The sequence below is a fragment of the Centroberyx affinis genome, unplaced genomic scaffold (assembly GCF_046629955.1).
Source record: "Centroberyx affinis isolate AG114_WGS23_722 - 3 ecotype Tasmania unplaced genomic scaffold, CSIRO-AGI_Caff_v1 ptg004599l_1, whole genome shotgun sequence".
Lineage (NCBI taxonomy): Eukaryota > Metazoa > Chordata > Actinopteri > Beryciformes > Berycidae > Centroberyx > Centroberyx affinis.
In genome coordinates this window covers 157,084-177,451 of record NW_027282213.1, presented here as the reverse complement: position 1 = coordinate 177,451, position 20,368 = coordinate 157,084, and the positions used below count along the sequence as shown (strand labels likewise).

The 20,368-nt window shown below is 42.1% G+C and overlaps 1 protein-coding gene across 2 annotated transcripts in view; it reads right to left on the bottom strand.

Annotated features, from left to right (window-relative positions):
• Positions 1 to 268: 268 nt before the first annotated feature.
• Positions 269 to 20,368, bottom strand: part of kif5ab (kinesin family member 5A, b) — a 53,519-nt gene continuing 33,419 nt past the window's right edge. Inside the window, exons 15-29 of one of the 2 annotated variants that reach the window (XM_071544531.1) lie at positions 17,183 to 17,329; positions 16,388 to 16,576; positions 15,779 to 15,896; positions 13,450 to 13,514; positions 12,696 to 12,805; positions 9,533 to 9,634; positions 8,755 to 8,815; positions 8,501 to 8,572; positions 7,872 to 7,976; positions 5,868 to 6,084; positions 4,817 to 4,968; positions 4,593 to 4,696; positions 4,201 to 4,262; positions 967 to 994; positions 269 to 368 (exon numbers count right to left, since the gene is read on the bottom strand). In XM_071544531.1, the coding sequence (XP_071400632.1) occupies positions 269 to 368; positions 967 to 994; positions 4,201 to 4,262; positions 4,593 to 4,696; positions 4,817 to 4,968; positions 5,868 to 6,084; positions 7,872 to 7,976; positions 8,501 to 8,572; positions 8,755 to 8,815; positions 9,533 to 9,634; positions 12,696 to 12,805; positions 13,450 to 13,514; positions 15,779 to 15,896; positions 16,388 to 16,576; positions 17,183 to 17,329 (1,632 nt within the window). Of the gene's footprint in view, positions 369 to 966; positions 995 to 4,200; positions 4,263 to 4,588; positions 4,697 to 4,753; positions 4,969 to 5,867; positions 6,085 to 7,871; positions 7,977 to 8,500; positions 8,573 to 8,754; positions 8,816 to 9,532; positions 9,635 to 12,695; positions 12,806 to 13,449; positions 13,515 to 15,778; positions 15,897 to 16,387; positions 16,577 to 17,182; positions 17,330 to 20,368 lie in introns of those variants that run through there. The other variant, XM_071544532.1, reaches the window with a different exon arrangement.

Here is a 20,368-nt window from a genome sequence, read left to right as displayed (position 1 = left end):
ATAGCACATTACTCAATCATTTTCCTGGCTCAGGTTTTTCCCTACTGGCCTTGGGATTTGTGATTATTTAGGCTAGGGCTGCAACTATTTTGTAGGTTTTTCAGATGGCGTTTTAAAATTATTACAAATAGTGTCCTGCGAACTCAGCAAGCTAAGTGTTCGATTGATTGAAATCCTTCCTATGTATTTCTGCTGCTCTCTATCCAATAAAACAGAAAGCCACAAAAGTGTTCCTCTGTTTCTCTGTATTCTTACCTGCTCAGGACTATTAGCTGGCCGAGGCCTCCGGCTGCAGGCTGTAGAGCTTGGCTGGGTCCTGATTATCACAGACGACACTTCTGGACACAGAATTCTCATTCAGACACGTGCTACGCAACACACCAGAAGCACAGGCCGCAGCACCACCGTCACCAGCATGACCAGCACCGTCACCAGCAGCAGCCAAAGCAGCAGCGATAGGAGCAGTAGCAGCAATGGCAACAAGGGGGCAGCGATGGAGCAGAAAGGCACAGCAGCGAGGGAGGGAAAGCAGTGATACCAGCGGTAGTTAGTTATCTGGTCTTATAACACAGGGAACATCAATGCATTCAGGTTGGCTGTGGCATTACCATGCTACAGTAGGTATTTTGTCTCATTATTGTCTACTGTCAGACATAGAAGTATTAAGTTAATCACTGATGTCTTGCAGAATACTCCCAGTTTTGCCCTTTACTCTGTAATTCACAGATAACATTGTCTCCCACATATAGAAAATATTTCAGGACCTTCAGGTGAGGCCAAATGGTTGGTAATACACCGTAAAATGCCGAAAAATAAGCAGAAAAATCGATCCGTTTCTCTCAAATCCTGTAAAGTTGACTTCTTGGAGGTTTCTGCAGGACACTGACAAAATGAAAGCCTGCAGTGAGGCAGCAACAGATAGCAGCAGGTGTTGAGCAGTGATCAGTGAGGGTGCGTCAGTCTTACCTGTTGTCATTGATATCTGTGGTGTTTCCTGTGGACAGACAGAGGTGTGTAAGGAGGCAGGCAGGTGCACAGTGAGAGGGGTGGTGTGTAAATTAGGGAAGAAATGGATTTGTCTCACACACACACACACACACACAAACAGACACACACACACGGATTTAACTGGAACAGCTCAAAGCCATTGAAGATAAATTGCTGTGGAACAACCAGCTGACTAATGCGGTAGTGCTCAGAGCATAGCTGAGGGGATGAATTTTAGATCAAAACAGTATACTACTACTAGTACTACTACTACTACTACTACTACTACTACTAGTAGTAGTAGTACTACTAACTAAGAACAACATAGTAATAACAAAGTGGTAGTAATTGTAGAACAAGTCCCCCAAGTCCACCCATACATCTTTCCTGCATTAATGCACAAGCTTTTTAACAATTCTCCTTGGTGGACCAACAGTGCAGCAGCAGAACAGCAATTCTATGAAAATTCAACCTCTAGGATGGCTTTGTCTGTAGTAGTTATATTGTGTGGAGCCTAATTCACTATATTGCATGTATGTATGTATGTCAACTATGACTACTATGACAAAAACTACTACCATTACTGCTAGTAGTACAGTACGACTACTACTATTACTATTACTACATTCCTTTTAAGGTAGAATTTCTCAGACTGTGTTCTGTCCCTGAACTCGCCTGGCAGGGATTCATCTAACACAAAATCTTGATAAGTGGGGCATAAACGTTTGTGTGACACTTATTGACAACTTATCGACACCCAGACATCCCAAGGAAAGTGTCAGTGGTTAATAAATGTCAGACAAATTAGGGAAAAGTGTGTGGCTTTTGTCATTGCTAATCTTGGTAAGAATGCATTAGCCTGCACTTCACTGAGTGTGTGTGCTCTTTGCTTCTGTTCGATGAGTTGGCTATTATCAGGGGAGCTCATGCCTAACTGGATTATATGGCAGTTCAATTTAGTCTTTCTGGCCAAGCTGCCGAGGTAGGAAAAAAAATGATTGTGACTATTAATAAAAACCTTATCCTCACAGGAACTCTCAAGGCTACACCTAAACAGACTCAAAATGACAGAAAAAAAAGAAAATGAAGAAAATTTAATCATGAGTGGAAATTAAGGATTTGGGGGACTGGCTTTGCTGACCGATTCTATACCTTCTCCTTTCGCTCTCATTCAAATTCAGGCCAGTGAGGACAATTTAACAACCATAGCCCACAGTGATAATTACTAGCGATGGGCTAGCAGAAATTTCAGTCCAAGTGTGTGCCCTTGTTTGATTCCCTGTTACATCCCTTGACTTTGGAATATATTATATGAACACTTTCATTCCAAAATGCCATATATCTATTTTGGAAGAAATTTGCTACTTTATTCTGTTCTTAAAAATATAGGTATAAGCAAGTATCTTGAGATGACTCATACTTTGTACCAATGTTCAATATCTTTAAATTTGACCATTTACATGCCAAGCATTATAGATTCAGTGTAAACCCCAACATTTAGACCATCATGGGACACTAAAACTCTCCATTGAAACCCAGATCAATGAAATTATTTTAGGTGGGTTAGCAGCTCCTTAAAGCAGGATGACACACACCACCTATTCAATAGTAGGGGGAACTTTGGGATACATTACTTTTAAATGAAGAATTAATTTACAAAAATGAAAAATGAAATCAAAAATGAAAACCTGCAAAGAAAATACATTTTCAGGTTTCAGGTTTTACAGACAGCAGATGTGGTCACCATACAGCGGACAACATGACTGGCCGATAGCCGATATCTAATAAAAGGCGAATATTGTCCCAGCAAACTGATATATTGGCCTAACCCTATTTTCTGACTTGAATTGATTATTCCTGGAGAATCCTAGAGGTGTGGTGCTGTTACACAACTGTACCAACTGTCAACACTGGGTCAGAGGCTGAGGTGGGCATCCAGCCTGTCTGGCCTGCGCTCTGTCTGGCTGAGTAATGACACAGCAACTCTCATCTATCTCCGCTAGAGTCTGCTGCTGATGGGCATGCACACACAGACAGTCACACACAGATACACACACGCACACAAAGAAAAGAGGCTGTCTGGCACCCAGATATAGGTGAACACACATAGACAGTGACATGTGAGGTAAAGTGAAACTTGTGTAAACCCACACAATCACACACATAGTGGAGACACTGAACTATATGTAAACCCAGATGCCGTTGCTTGGAGACAAAACGCACACACACAAACACACACACACACACACACACACACACAAGTAGCATAAACGTTGTGTATGTGTTGATTATGTCAAGTGATCAAGACAAAATATTTGTAAAGTGCACACAGACTAGACAGAGATCTGCTGTGAGCTGGTTCAGCCATTCTGCTAACTTACAGTAAGAGATGTACCTGATTCACTAACATAACATACAGTGTCCATACAGTAAACAGGCGATTATTTTTCAAATGCACTGAGTGGATGCTCTTAGTTTATAATGGGATGCTACTGCTGCTGCTGCTGGTGTCAATTTGCCTGGTTATGTGCGTATGTGTGTGTGTGTGTGTGTGTGTGTGTGTGTTTGACCCATTTGGATGATTCACAGGAGAAAGTTTGAATATCATAACTAATGGGTCAAATTTGACCCCTAGCATAATCTTTGGAACCAAATGGTGTAGAGACTTCCACACCACATGTCTATTTGGATAATTTATGTTTAACTTTTTGTAATGGGCTGGCCACTCTATGAAAAGTCACAAAATTTAACGCTGAAAAAGTAAAATTAATTGGTTTTTTTCACTGCTGAAACGGCTCAGTTCTGACCCGAACATAATGCGAGAGTTAAGACCAGTGACCCCTCCTGAAACAGCTATGGCTTCCTATAACTCAGACTCCAATTACAGCTAAAACTACCGCACAAGCTCATAGAACTAAGAGGAAAGAAAAAAAAAAAAAACAGAGCAGAATTGTAATCGTACCAGTGGGGCAATCACTGTAAATTGGCATAACAGCCGGCACTCAGTAAGAGTATAAAAAACAATGTTCAGTGATAATGGCTGACATACAGTACCTCGACGGCATAACGGCAATTGCTATGGGAAGAACTGGAATTGGCAACTAGGCTAGTATCAAGTATCATAAAAATGGTCATAATAACAAGTGAAATGGCCCTTGTTGATCGCGGTATTTCTCATTATTTTAACAGATCTAATCTGTGAACAGAGCTCACCATTTTCTGAATCAAGCTTCTCTGCAGCGCTGTCTGTTTGGCTCACTGGTTCAGCTGGAAGCCTATCCAGAGCAGAAAGACAACTTGATGTAAATGGAAATTACTGTGGAAAAAGGGTCATGTTTTAGGATACTCATATTGCACTGTAATCACACTTCAGTTATAAAATAGCTGACTTGCTCCTGTCTGTTTGCGCTTCTTGTAATAAATGCATAATGCAGGCATTTCATGTACATTAGGTGTTTACAGATATATAAATTAACTTTACCTTCTTTTGCACTCCAAACTCTGAAGTACAAATGTGTGGTATCACAATCAAGAGCAAATGATAAAGCCTATATTACTTTATGATGCTACATTGCACTTTCGACCATACAACTGGGTTTACTCACAGGTTGTTATGAGCATCGTTGTCCTGTGTATCGTTGTTTTGAGAATCAAGGTGCTTGATAGGGCTGTTCTGGTTGGAGTTGGCCTGGGGTGACTCGGGCTTATTCTCCGGGGGAGCAGGAGCCACAGGAGCCACAAGAGCAGCAGGAGCCGCAGGAGCCACAGGAGCCGCAGGAGCAACAGGAGCAGCAGGAGCAACTGGAGCAGCAGGAGCAGCAGGAGCCACAGGAGCAACTGGAGCAGCAGGAGCAGCTGGTTGGTTGTTACTGTTGCTGAAGTGAGTATTGCTGAAGGCAATGGGGTGATCATTATAGCCTCGTATGAAGAAGGGGTTTGTGGGAGAGCACGGCGGGTAGTGGCCGGGACGCACAGGCTTGGCTGTTAGGGATAAAAGAGAATTTATCGATTGGTTGAACCATTTATTCATTCTTTCATCCAGCCATTCATTACTTAATTTTTTGCTGGGTTTAAAAGTCAAACTGCATAATATTCATCTTAAGAGGATGAGAGGAGCCAAGGCACTCAGCTTGAAGTGAAATTGGCAAGTTCTATGTAAAGAAAATGATTAAAAAATAACTCAAACTTTTTTTTATTATCTACATTTTCATCAAGTTAAGTTGAAGAAGCAGATGCAAAACACATTGTTTGCTCTGCAAACTTAACTTGCTGAAAATGCAAATAATAAAAAAGCAATATTAAAAGACAAAGAAGTCAGTCAGATGAGTTTTTAGTGTGCACTATGCAGTGAACATGTTATTTATGCATAATATTTATGTTAACCCAAAAGGTTGGAACCTGATAACATTCTATAGCACAATGTAATAAAACATTACAGTTTTTTTGAGAATATTATCATTATACACCACTATAATAATAGGACTGTTCATAAAATAAATATAATGGCCTGTTGACATGAAAACAGTTGTGTGCTCGTGATTTTATGATGGGCTGGATTGCGAGAATTAAAAGAAAGCAATTACTAATGTCCTGAACCTGTAATGTGGGAATAATATTGCAAAACTGCATTCTGATACCAACAGATCAGATTTGATAGATCACTGCCAGATCATTGACAGATTAGAAGATGGTGCTTCATTACATCATCTCATCGAGATTATATGGCTTTTATTGAAATGACACATGGAACCACGTTATGTATTGCAGGTTCAGATTAGTGATGATGGATGTTTAATTATTTTGAAATGGTTGAACTTGTGTGTGCATGTGTGTGTCGTGTGTGGGACAAGGGAGAGACAGAGGTTTGGTGTTTGTGTTACCTATCTGAGCGGCATGGGGCCTGCGGAGGGGGTTGCGGGTCCTCATCACGTCTTTGATGCGCTCCACCTCCTGCTGGTAGCGGCGCCGGTCCTTCATGGCTCCCTCTTTGGCCTCCTTCAGTGCGCCCTCCAGGGCCTTAACTCGCTCAGCCGTAGACCGAAGACGTTTCTCCAGTTTTGGAAGCTCACAGCGAAGATCTGCATTGTCGCGTACCAGCTGTGACAGACACACACACACACACACACACACACACACACACACACATACCCGGGGAAAGACTAGAGATGTTACTGGGAGGTTGTGATAAATTCTCTCATATCACATTAAAATCAAAAGCACATTGTAGCACTGAAAGAAAGTATGAATCGTTACTAATAATTACTGGTCATTTTCCATGTTTGTGTCAATGATCGCTGTTTCTGAAAATTAGCATTTTTAAACATCAATACATCATTATCAAATTAATTGTGAAACCTTGGTATAATTATTTTTATATTTATTAATAATAATTAGTAATAATTAATTATTATTAATCTAGTGACGATTGGCAGCCTCTATTTCAGTAAATTTCCCATGAAGCCTGTTGCTTCCTGTCATAAAAAGGTTTGTTGCTAACATCTGTTTACTGCATACTGTATGATAATTGTACTAATGTCTCAAAATAAACGTGGTAAGGATTTAGTGATGTTAACATGCTACACATATATACAGGGAAGGTGACGTAAATCCAGTGACTAAACACCTTGAAGACAGAGAGTCTGCTGCTACGTGGCTATGCAAACTAATCAACATCCTGCAGAGAGATAAGTGCCAGCATTTTCCTGAGGGCTCAGCAACCGGGAAAAATTACCTTGCAGTGAACGCAGGCAGAGGATGATGGGATTCAACGAAACCACATGGGGGTTAGTGGTAGTTGTTTAATGTTTGGTGGCGAATCGTTTTTAATAGAAAATACAAAAAATGGGGACAGGTCTCCCTCAGGAGGACGACAGTATAATAACTTATCACAGAGATCATGAGTGTGTGTGTGTGTGCGTGTGTGTGTGTGTGTGTGTGTGTGTGTGTGTGTGTGCATGTGTGTGTGGATAGGTAGTTAGACAGACAGACACACATTGTTATATCTTCACATTAGGAATAATCGCGAGGGGGAGAGAAACTCATATATAGCCGTGCGGTGCACTGTCCACTGCTGTCTGTGGAGTCTTATCGCTGCCCACTGGGAGTGTGCTGATTTATGAACATGCCTTTAGTCTTCCCTTCCCACAGTATCAGCAGGTGGTGGAAGGGAAAGCCTCTCCCAGCAGCCACTTCAGGATTGGTTTTCTGCCTGACAGGCTGCTGCAGTGCAGCTCTTGCCAATCTGCCTTTCTGAGCATATGTGCCAGTCTGTAGAACATTTAGCATGTCGTACTTAAATCGGTGTACTTAAGCATACAAATGTAAGATGTAAATGTGTGTGTGCGTGTGTGTTTATGTCCCTGTTAGGATGTATGCACATGGTTGCATTAGAGTGTGTGTATGTGTGCATGCGTGAGAGGAGAAAGAATGAGTGTGCTTGCGCGCACCTGCATGAGCATTCATGCATTTGTGTTTAATGCACCTGAGTAGCCGTGTATTAGGCTGTGGGGCTGCCTTTGCCCGAGGCAGCGGTGGTTACCGCCTCCTGCTGCTCTGTTTTCAAGGGGACTTTTATCTGAAGTTGCTGTACAAGGATGATTGATGGTGCTGGCATTACTTTGGCCCAGAGGAGAGCAATGACAAACAGCACACACTGCTCTCTATTTTAATTTGGCTCACTCTTTTTGTCCTCCTCCCATATTCTATTCAACTCAGACGTTTCAACCTTACTGCTGTGCCACGGCACAATAAATTAGGACTCCAGGCCTATAGGCAAAGTGGGCAATTTGTTCTAATTTATAAAGGAATGATTTACAGGTAAAATTTTATTTACTCTTGTCTCTTTTCATAAAATTTATAGTTTTATAGCTGTTGCTTAATCGTACCTGTTTGTGAACCTTTGTAAGCTGGTCCAGGTTGTTTTCAAGAAAGGAAATCTTCTGTTTCTGGGTTGTATACCCCCCGCTATCATCAGGCTCCATTTCTGAACTCTGAAGAAGAGAGAATGGGTAGATGGTATGAGATTCTTTAACACAGTGAAACAATTTGTTATACAGCACAACACATGCATACACAAGCTCTGAATTCACATATAGTTCCAAAATAGTCATCTGCATCTATAGCTAGTGTACAGCTACATGTAGCTACATATAATGTGTGGATATGGATACATTGCTTTTTAGGGCAGTGATTCTCAACCTTTTTCATATCAAGGACCCTAATGTAGTACCATTTGACCCAAATATTTTATTGTCAGATATGATTTTGTCCAGAATTCCATGACTATCTGTATTGTAGGTAGAGAGATAACAGAGAAACTATGATCAAAATAGTCATTCTTCTACAATCTCTACTTTTGTTAACTTCTTGTAAATGAAATAATGGTGAAGTTTAACAATTCATCAATTTGCTGGGGACCCCCTGGAACCCCCTCAAGGACCCCTGGTGGTCCCCGGACCCCACATTGAGAACCACTGTTTTAGGGTGTTGGCAGGTTACTAAGTGTCTCACTTACTTTTTTAACTCGAGCCGTGAGGTCTTGAACAAAAAGCTTACGCAGGTTGTGGAGGGTCTGGAGTTCACGAGCCTACAGTAAGGAAAGAGACAGAGAGACCAAAAGAGAGAGCGAGAGAAAGAGAGAGAGAGAGAGAGAGAGAGAGAGAGAGAGAGAGAGAGAGAGAGGGGGGGGAAAGAGGAGTTAGAGCGAATCTATTGGATCATGGGCCTCCAAGGAAGCCAAGTGAATTGAGATAGCAAATAATGACTTACGACAGTTTCTTCCAGCCCTTTGAGATCCTGCTTAGACTGCTCATGTCGCTCATGGAGAAATCTTTGGCAGCCAGGTAGGTAGGTAGGTAGGTAAAAAGATATATAGAAAGATAGATAGATAGACAGATAGAGAGAGAGAGAGAGATGGGGGAGAGAAAGAGAAAGAAAGAGAAATACACATAATTATTACACAGCACGACAGCTAATTTGAGAAGATTTACACTGAGCTCTACTTCACAATGTCCAACGGGATGCTGAACCCCCCACAGAATAATCCATGAATAAAGAACTATCACAGCAGAGTCAGGCTGACCCACTAGTGGGCTGTTACCCATCTGCCATCTGATGCAATACGCTGCAAAGGTCAGCATAGAAAGAGGCCTATTAGCTGCAAGCTGCCAGATGCTACCTTATTCGAATATTTCATAGTGGACAAAGAAAGAGAGAGAGATAGCGAGAGAGAGAGAGAGAGAGAGAGAGAGAGAGAGAGAGAGAGAGAGAGAGAGAGAGAGAGAGAGTGTTAAAAGAGTTAGCCTCCAGCTAATTCTACAAGCTACAAGCTGACTGTATTCCAATATTCCATGGAGAGAGACAGACAGTCAGTCAGTCAGAGAGACAGAAAGGTAGAAAGACAGGCAGAGCTAGAAGAAAAGAGCCGAAAGAAAGAGACAAAGACAGAGAGAGATGGAAGGAGTGAATTAAAAGCGGCAGCTAGCCCCCGGGCTTCCATATGGTAAAGTATTTGAACGCGGGCCAGGACGGTAAAGCGGAGACTCACGTCAGCTCCTCCAGCTGCCGGCTCTTGTGATGCTCCTGGCTCCTCAGACGGTCAAAGTCACCATGCAGTTGCTCCAACTCCAGATGCTGCTGCTGGTTCCGGCTGAAATGGCACAGGGTGAACATTCACTCACTCAGGTATTCATTGGACACGGACCAGGGTCAAATTATTTTCATAAAAAAAAAAAAAATCCCCTCCATATCTCTCCTCATGTCTTATTTTACTACTTTCTCTGCACTTGATCATTATGTAGTCACAGGAATACTGTCAGGGCGCTACAGTATGTTCCTGACCCTTCCGCTCCTATTATTTTAATTTATAGTAGGTGGTCTACGAATTTAAGCTTTTTCTACAGTTGCGCAGGTTGTAAGAGTGTCAGATGAATGTCTAAAATCTGAAATATAAAATCCAATGCAATAGATTTAAGCTGGAAATGGAAACAGCGATTGGGTTGGCACTGTGGTTAATTTCGCCACTGGAATTGCAGTTAGCATAGTTAATGTTTCATTTTAGTAGGACATTATCAGGGCACCTAATGTTGGAGGGTGACTTTTCATGAACTCTCATGAACTGAAAATGTTCTCTATTTATATTCACTCATTGCCCATTTTGTAATTTTACTGAGAGTCTTATATATGTTTCATCGATACAGCTATTTTATGAGAAACATTTAATGGGAGGATATCAGGCACTTGTTTGAGAGATTTTACACTGAATGGAATGATTGTCTTTTTTTAGGCCTGAGATTTAGGCCTGAGAGTAGCCCAAGAGCTAGAAGATGATAGAAGATCTATCACATGAAAAAAAAAAAAGGAAATTGTCCTGTCCTCTGAGGAGTAAAGCTCTAGCTGTTGTCTGGTTTCCACTGGTAGGTGAAGAAAGGTAGAGTATTCCACAAGTGAGAAAATTGCACCCTACTGTGCCTAGTTAGTGAAAACCCCCCCGCTACTTTTTAACCATTTTAGATTTTGCTGAGGATCCCTTGAAAGATAATCTTTATTGGAATAACATTTTATTGTGTATCAGCTTTTCCTCCACTGTTGAATAAATGAGACAGGCCATTCTGCCAACAAAGAGATTTAAATTATATTTCAGAAGTCTTGCCACCCCACCAAGAAACAATTTCTTGGAGAAACACGACAGCATACCCTACCACAGTGCACACTCAATTAGTTTCAGTGTCACTGATGGGTTCCCCATCGCTAGAGCACTTCTAAAACCGCTGAGCGTGTATTTTGCACTGACAGCTGACAGCAACCAATAAAGGCCTTTCACTACACATACCTTTACCGAACAAATCTACTGCATCTCATTAATGCAGTTTAATCTACAATCGCTGGTGAGGGAGGGGGATTGTCCTTGAACCAGCGGACCTGCATGGGTTCAAATCCCTGTATTGGCAAGCATCTGCTGTACTGAAGCGTCTTTAAGCAAAATATCGAATCCCTAAAAGCTTGAATGATGCTGTTCTGTAGAGTGACCCTGCACTCTGACCTAGCTGTTGAAGTCTGCAAGCAAAGAGAATTTCCCCACACAGATCAATAAAGCATGACATTATTCAACTTCTCTAAATGCCACAGCACTTTAGTAAAGCTATTGGGCACGTACTTCACACTGACATCTGACAACAACCAATAAACACATTTCACGACTACTACTACTTTTGACAGAAGGAATCAGAACAAACAATTGTGCTTTCCAACAAACCCAGAGGAGGAACGCTGCCTTGGCTTCACTCTAACATGGAGAGATGCTCATTGAAAATGGGGTGTCCCAATTACAAATAGGATGAGAAACTGGATCCAAGACACTCTTCTTGTACAAAAAAGTAAAAAAAAAGCCTTTATTTTAATGGCTAATGCATGGCATAAACATTAAAAACCTGCACAATACCAAGAATCCCTCAGTCGGTCAGATCACGTACATGAACTTCACCCTAAGTTAAGATGAAAACCAACCAACCATCCATTCCCTAGCGACGTCTTCCAGCTCCTCCTGAGTGATCTCCAGGCGCTCCTCGGCCTGCTGGGAGATGTAGTCCCTCCTGTGGGTCTGCCCAGGGGTCTCGTCCCAGATGATCGTGCCAGGTACACCTCCACAGGGAGGCACCTGGAGGGCATCCTGACCAGGTGCCCAAAACGCCTCAACTGTCTCCTCTCAATGAGGAGAAGCAGCGGCTCGACTCCAAGGTCCTCCCACATTGCTGTCTCCTCACCATGCAAACCACCCACAGATATTTAATTTCAGTCTCTCTTCCAGCTAGAGCCACACTCTGAGCTCAACTAATGAGACCATATATCCCTAATTTTAGCATTTCTACACTGCTTGCGAGGTTGGAATTGAATTTAAGGTTTGTGCCCACAGATGGTGGAGCCGGCTAAGTCCCCTGCCTCTGGAGTCATGTGTGGCCTGGATTGAATCGTGCCAAGCTCTCTCTCCTGTGTCTCTCTTACTCTGACTCCCTCTCTACTTTTCCACTGTCTAACACTGTCTTGTAATGCTAAAGGTGAGTGGTATCTATCTAAAATTTTACTGATCATATCCAAAGCACACCTAGGTCAGACCCCCAGCTACACTGAAGGTAATTGTGCTTTTGCCTTGCCATCCCTCCAGCCTGAGGACATTGTACAGGCAAATTCAGAAGTATCTTTCAAATCACATCTTAAAATGAGACTGGCTTTAATATAATGTTTTCAAATTTCCCCCTTTGTGTTCTTGTATTGTATTTTATGTTTTTATCTTTTAACTACTTTTTCTTTTGAAAGTGTTTGCTAAATTGTTATACATATTTTGTTCTATTCCTTATTTCAATGACTTTTTCAAAACTACAACAAATAAAGGCAATTATACTTTTGGCACGGTTATTATTGTTATGATTATAATCATTATGCTGATGCTGATGCTGATTATAGTTGTTGTACTGCTTACCATCAAACCTGCCCCACTAATAGGCAAGTGAGGAACTTCTGATGCTCATTCCTACTCCCAACAGCATGTATGTCAGTGTAGGAATTTGACCAGCCACAGATCAACGGTTCTGCTTTAAAATACTTTCCCAGTTCACTATAGGCCCCGCTACGCAAGTTAAGAACTTGTGAAGCGGTTGCCCAGTTTGAACAGCCAGTATGTGAGAGAAGGTGAGGAATTACAATGAGGTACTGACTCAGTTAAGTCGTCGATGATCTTCTGCTTCTCATTGATCTCGTCTCGCAGGCGGCCAAGCTGCTTACTGTGCGACTCGCGGTGTGACTCCATCTGCTGCTCCAGAGCCCTCTGAGATATGGGCCACAAGAGGGGGAGAGAGACGTACAGATATAATGAGAGAAGAGAGAGAGAGGCACATCTTGGCAACGAGACGTGGGCAATAAAAGGAAAACGAGACGCGTAAATAATGAGAGAGGAGAGAATTACACACACCAGTGCACATGTGGACATGCAAGCCCACATGGGCTTTGGGTATACCCACAAACAAACAGACACACACACAAACACACAGACACACACACAATGCAGCCATCATGGATACATTCACTGTCAATGAGAAGGGAGTGAGACACATACGGCTAATGAAAGAGGAGTGTGTTACACACACCAATGCACACATGAACATGTACAAAACACATGCAAAAACACATGCATGGACCTATGAACATGTGCACAAACACATGTATACACAAGTTTATAATGACAGTGGACAAAGATAAATACTGGCAACTGGAGAGCAGTGCTTGGCAGCTCACAGCGCTGCACACTAGTCACATGCACAAGCACAGAAGCACATACATATGAATGTACACTCATGGATGCAGTCGCACACAAACGCATATACACACACACACACACACTCGCAGTTAAGTGCTGTGGCTGTGTGATAAAAGGTCATTATGCCAAATTGCTCTCACTGTAGTCATGGTTACCTTTATATCACCAGATTCCTGGACAGCTGTCTGCTTCTCCCTCCTGGCCACCTGTGACATGGTCTCTGAAACACACACACACACACACACACACACATTTATAGGAGAAAAGACAGAGAGAGAAAGATAGAAAGAGATGGACAGAAAAGGACAGAGAGGCAGAAAAAGTGGGAGAGAGTGGCAAACAGTCAGAGCCACACTGGTGCAGATGAAAGAGGTGACAGTGACCTAACTTTGACAGCAGTGCGGCTGTCGACTGTGAGGTCAGGATGACCTAATCCGTGCCACACGTTTATTAATATCTACTGTTGTAAATTACGATCATTGCATGACGCTTTGTGTTGTTGACTCACTATGAGTGACGCTATCTAGTGTTCATGATGTTTGATGATGTAATTACCTTGCGCCAGGCTGTGCTATCAATATGACCTGCAGTACCTTGTGTTTATCTACTTCTACAGTGACTTGCGGATCTCCTGGTTTGATCCGGGAGAATGGCCAAAATTGATTTATCTGGCCTTAAATCCACTGGTTATTTAATGTACTTCTCTGGGACTCTGCAGTAAGAATGATTTACATTGCCTTTAGCCTGATTTGTGAATTCTATCAGTGTCCTGGGATAACTGCTGTTAGCTATTGATATGACCTACCTCACTCACTTTTGGACCTTGGACAAATTTAAAATCCATCACCAATCTACCTACTGCTCTTCCCAGTGTTATGAAAGGGTTTGGGGGCCTCAGCTGTACATCAGTGTTTACCCTTGATTTTTTTTTTGTCTTGACAGGATGAAAAGGCCTCTGGCACAAACCATGTGAGACTAAAACTCTCCATTGAGTCCAATAAAATTCTTTCATGCGGGGTGACAGTTCCAATTTGGCCCTCCATGGCTTTTCAATGGAGCAGAACTGCGGCAACAGATTGATGAAAGGTTGCCTACATATGCTTTACGGTGTCCAGAGATTATTTTGTTTGACTGTGTTAGATGATTAACTTTACCTTTGACCCTGCCGTAAGTATAATCTATCCCAAATCTGTACTTCAGCCAGATTTATAATGTAGATTAATTTGATTCTCATTCTTGACTGCTGTGCGTGAGAATGCCCTATACTTAGCGGTTATTATTTGTCATTTGATGGCCTTTCTCACCCAGGTCCAATATTTTTGGCTTCACAGAAAAGAATACCCTACTTTAAACCTGTAGTTTGTTTGGATTTATAGAGAATAGATTTATTGTGCTATGCGTTTCTGACCATATTGATATTTTGCTCCTTGAGCTTAGAGTCTGAGCCAATGTTAAACCCTCACTCTTAATTGTTTTATCATTTCGACCATGTTGGTAAACTATTTTAGCTGGAGCCTGGGGCTTAGACACTTTTATTGCCCATACTGTACATTTCATGTGTTACTGAAATAATACTCTTCTTCTGCTAATACTCTTCCTTGTGCCTCAAGCATGGCCAGACTGATAGATTCTACCTCAAACCTATTGTTTGGACCTCTAGATTTACATGTTAACCCTCATCCTACCAACATATTGAACATACAATATAAACTACTGTAAGAAACAACCATCATAGCAAAATATTAACTTATTTCTTCTCAAAACATTATTAGTTATGTAATTAATGTCATCTGAAAAAAAAACAGATTATTATTATTTTAGGAAAGTTACAGTTAATTAAATTATGTATTATATTTCTGACTTTGAACATCATCTTACCTTAGGAAGAGCAGTATTTAGGGTCGTCACAGAGCACATGAGGAAATCTGTGTCTGCTGCATCTGTGTCTGTCTCCTTCACAATGACTGACACAGTGCCCCTACCCCCCCTGATAGTGTGTGATACTTTAAATTAGGACCCATGGCAAACATGAACTCAATAAATAGTTCCATCTATTAAAACTGCATAGGCGGAATTGGGTGCTTTTGACTGGGGTCCCCCAAGACCCCAATACATTGGTATTTTTTAAAAAGCACTAATTAAAACAGAAACAGAAAACAATGACATGAAGTCATTAGGAACAAATTGATTGACAAAGTCATGAAAAATTGGAATGATAAAATAAAGCACCTGTGAGATATGACAAAAAGTATACCTCTGGGGTCTGCGGGTACCCCAGTCGGTAGGATGAGGGTTAAATGTGCTGCATGCTCGTCCAGATTGAAATATTCTACATTAAGCCTAGAATTTGGCTAAATCTATTAATCAAACATCTGTGCTGTTGTGTGTGTATTCTAGCCTGGAGTTAAGCCATTTTCATTAAGTGTAAATCTTTTTTTTGGCGTTTGACCAGATTGATATATTGATGTTGTATTTCTATTCTACCTTGAGCTTGGAGTTTGGCCAGCTCCTCGCTCAGAGAGTCATAACCGTCCTCCAGCTGTCTCTTCTTCAGCTCCACGTTCTGCATGTACTCCGTTAGAGAGCGGATCTTCGCCTCATGCTGAAAGTCAGAACACAGTATCTCATATGCGGAAAGTATACTGATGAGCAAAGGACCTCTACCTAAGAGAACATTTTTACACTCACACACTGACAAAGATTTTGTACCAAGGATAAAAATTTACTTTCTACTCGCTGCGGCATGGAAATGGGCTACATTGAATATTAATGATCCCTGTTGATGTGGGAATTAAGTTGAATTCCTAAGAGGGCAACATTTACTACATCACATCACATCATGAGGGCTCCAAGCAAGCAGATAAAGTACATCAATACAATCATGTTCATCATCAACACTATCAACACCAAGTAAAAATAATCAACATACCAATCAGATTAACAGATTTACAAGCTTCCAGATGTTTTTCAGTTTCATGATATTGCCAGCTTCTGTCATGCTTACATCCATCCATCACCCGCTCCAGACATTACAACCAATCACATCCCACTCCTTCCTTCCTTCCTTCCTTCCCCTCTCTATCCTCTCCTCACCTGTGAAATGAGGAGTTGACATGAGGACAACTCTCTGCCCGTCTCCTCCATCTTGCGGTGGCACTCCATCTGCAGGTTCTCCAGGTGGCGGCAGCGCTTCACCATGGACTTCACCTCCGACTTGATCTTACTGATGTAGAGACGAGCCACCGTGAACTCCTCCTCGATCGCCCCTGTGATCTCCATGGGCTGGAGGATGAGGAGGGAGGGGGACAGGGGATAGAGGGAGACAGGGCGGGAGATAGATGGGACAAAGAGACAGAGAGTAGGAAAGAAAGAAAGAAAGAAAGACAGAAGAGTGTGAGAGAGAAAGACAAAGGAGTAGGGCAGAAGTTTAGTTTGAGTGAGGATGATTTAAAGACAGTTGGGGCGTTAGGGAGGGAGGGAGGGAGGGAGGGAAGCCTTGTAGGCATTTTGTAATGCACATCCATTATGTTAACAGCGTCATTTAGCAGATGCTGTAGCTGAAATGAACCGCGGAGGACAGAGTAAACACATCAATATCAATCCAAATGTGATAGTGAACAAATGCCAGTGGATCAAACCTAGTATTGACAGACGCTGGAATTTCTTGTTCAGGCCCATAACCTAGCCTCAGGTGTATATCAAACCTCAGAGTTTCAAACAATGACAGATATTACCAACTTTGCATGCACATATTCCATCTAGATACGCTAGAGGACTTGCGTGTCTCATATTCTGTCACAGACAACATCTCTGTCTGTTGAAACGTCCCAGGCGAGCGATCATGAGCTCTGCCAGAATTGCAGACTCTGCTGGCGTTATTGAACTCACCAGCTTGATGTCCCTGTTTCCGACGATGGTGCTGAACTCGCTCAGGTCCCTCATCAGCCCGTTGAGAATCTCAGCGATGCGCTTCCTCTGGTGACCGCTCACTTCCTGGATGCGGGACAGCTCCGCCTCTAACGCCATCAGGTGGGCCTGTGGGAGGGGAGGAAAGGGCCAAGGGAGTGAAACACAGGGGGAAAGACAGGAGCCAGGAAGAGCGGTGGACGGGGATGTGAGAGGGAATAGAGGGAGAAAAAGAGGCAGAGGAGGCGAGGAGAGAGGAGAAAATACAGGTGGAGAGAATGTAAGGAAGGATGTTTAGGGAGCAGGAAAGGATGGAGAGAAGGAGGGATTGGGATTTTAAAGCGTACACAGCTATATGATACATTTTAACCCCTGACCTTATTTTTAGCCAAGAAATCTGAGTAGCTAAACATAATGGATGCTAAATTACAAATCAATAGACTTGATGGAATGGGCAATGGTTGATGGAATGGGTGCTGAGTGAATGGGGTCTGTGAAAGTGAGGGATGAAGCTTACAGTATGGTTCTCCATTTTCTACTACAGGCAGATCCTAAACAATACTGCAGCTACAATGGCTTACACAGAATGAAACCATTTCTGACTATGCTTAATCAATACAGCACAGAAACGCAGAAAGAAAGCAAAAGGGGGATGGGCACTGCAGTGTATGTTGAAGTGAATTTCTACCCCAAAACAAATCCTTTGATCTTGTACAATTCAGCCTTGATTTTTGAACATGGTGAACTATAAACAAGAGAGGCAAGTCAAGATTTCACAAAGAGACAATTCCTGCAGCGACTGGACATGACATTGAATGACAGTGACAATGCCCAGGGTGGGCACATTTTCTAGATCATACCTGGTGAAATGGAAAGACACTCGTGCCAGGAGAGACTGAAGATGAATTGTGGAAATTTGAATTTGTCATGCTCATACTGAACCGGAATGGCTTTCTGGCTTAAATAAAAACTAAATAAACCCTTGTTGACTGAACAGATTAAAGCCTTGAACTTTTTGGTATCTAGTTTTTGATATAAATCTTAAATACTGAAATATGAAATATTGAATTATTGAGTGAACTGTCTATGATAATGTGTGTGAGGTATGTTTTAAGGGTGGATTTTTTGCAAGGGGCTAAGTGGATCATCTGTCATTTGAAAGGACCATTAACCACCTCCTTAAATCACATTCACTCCTTTACCAACCTCTCCATCTTCATCTCCTTCATTAACCTCAGCCCCCTGGATCATTTTCTGGGTCAGTTCCCATGCCATAACATTAACTTCATTAAGATCAATTAGTTTATGGGAGAGAGGAAGACAGGTGAAAGCAAAATGTGCAATTTCGTCGAAGAAAGATGTATGGATAGATAGCAGGGAAGAGATGGATCTTTGGATGATTGGCATGATGAATGGATGTATGGATTTATTCATAAATAGACAGATGAAAGAAAGGGGCTGAAATGGACAGATGGAGGGATGAAAGAAAGGTGTCTGAATGAACAGATGGATGAACGGGACAGTGAGCGATGACACCTCTGGCCTCCTGTAGAAGAAGTAAGGCGTTTCCAGTGAAAGCAATGATGAAGACAGCTGAGGCGGCAGTGGGGTGAAGACAGTGATAAATGCACTCCATTGCACCAATTTTTCTAGGCCACTGCCTCACCATTTCAAGATAGTGAAATAGAAAAAAAGGCCACAACAATGTACATTAGCATAAAAGCTGGGGGGCAGCAAGTGGGCAATTAGCTCTAATGAGTCAGGGGGGCCCAAGCTGGAAGAGGCCATAAAAAGACTGGAATAATGGAGATTTCTTGTCGCTCTGTGGTATTATGAGTCCGGTTTCACAGCTTGACAGCGGGACCAGACTGCCAGGCAGCGTCCCTGGGCAGAGGCAACAATGCCAGGTGAGGGGTCAGGGGAGAAAGCACTCAGTTGATAGAGCTATTGAGGAGGCGTGCAAGTGAGATGATTGAGGAGAAAAAAGGGAGGATTTAGGGGGGTTAGTTTAGTGACTTGTGCGGTGAGCAATTGTATTGTCAGCTCCTTTCATCAATTTCTCCACCAGCTTCTGAGGAAGACAGAGGGGGAGGGGGAGAGGGGAGAGGGGAGGACACCCTGGCAGACTGTAAAACGGTTGATAAAATATTGAAGCGGTTTTAAGAAGGTGAATAATGGCCCATCCGGTCCACTGAGCCAGTCACAATAACCTTATTACAGACTGGCCGGCTCCGCTGATGGTCCCTCTTGTATTTCTATGTATTATTATTATAAGGGTCAGTCCAGCTCTGCTGATGGTCCCTCTTGTATTCCTATGTATTGTTATTATAAGGGGCAGGCCAGCTGTGCTTATGGCCCCACTTGTATTTTTATGTATTCTTCTTCTTCTTCTTCTTCTTCTTCCCAAAAATGCCTTCCCATGCATGAAGATGCACAAAACTTTGCACACAGGTCCCGTCCCATGCTAATGACACCCACTACAGTATGGAGCCAACTGTCCTCATGGCAGCACTACAGCAATCAATATAATCTAAAAACATTAAAAACCTGCAATGTACGTCCTACAGAGATTTGATATTCCCAATACATTTGTCAATATGTGAAGAATCTTCTCAGGTGATTCTTCTTGTTTTTCTTACAGTCCCTATCATCTATTGCATTGTTTCCTTCTCTCAACCTCTCTCATCTTTCTCTCCTTCCATGCATCTCTTTAATTCTACCCCTTCTCTCCCTCTCTCTAATTGCATTTTGAACCAGCAGTTCTGCATATTCTGGTCCTTGACCTTTTCACTGCTTTCTATTCTATTTTTTAATACCTATAACTATCTCCTCTCACAATCTTACAATTATTTCCATCCGTGGTTGTCCCTGTATGCCCCATTGCCTTTCTCTTTCTTTCCCTTTCCCTTTCTCTGTCTTTTGCTTTGCCTTTCCCTTTCTCCTTCTTCCTCTTGTATTCCTCTTTCTCTTTCTCTCCTATTGGTTGTCAATTGGTGTCCCATGGAGTGAGTTGAGGTGTGCCTTGAGATTTTGTTTCAATATTAAGAAAATCACCATTAATCAAACATACAGCATAAATAATACCCCAAGTTAATATTTTTTCTGTAGCATTTCCAAACAATCAATATAACGATTGATTGTTTGGAAATGACTAGACAGTATACGTCA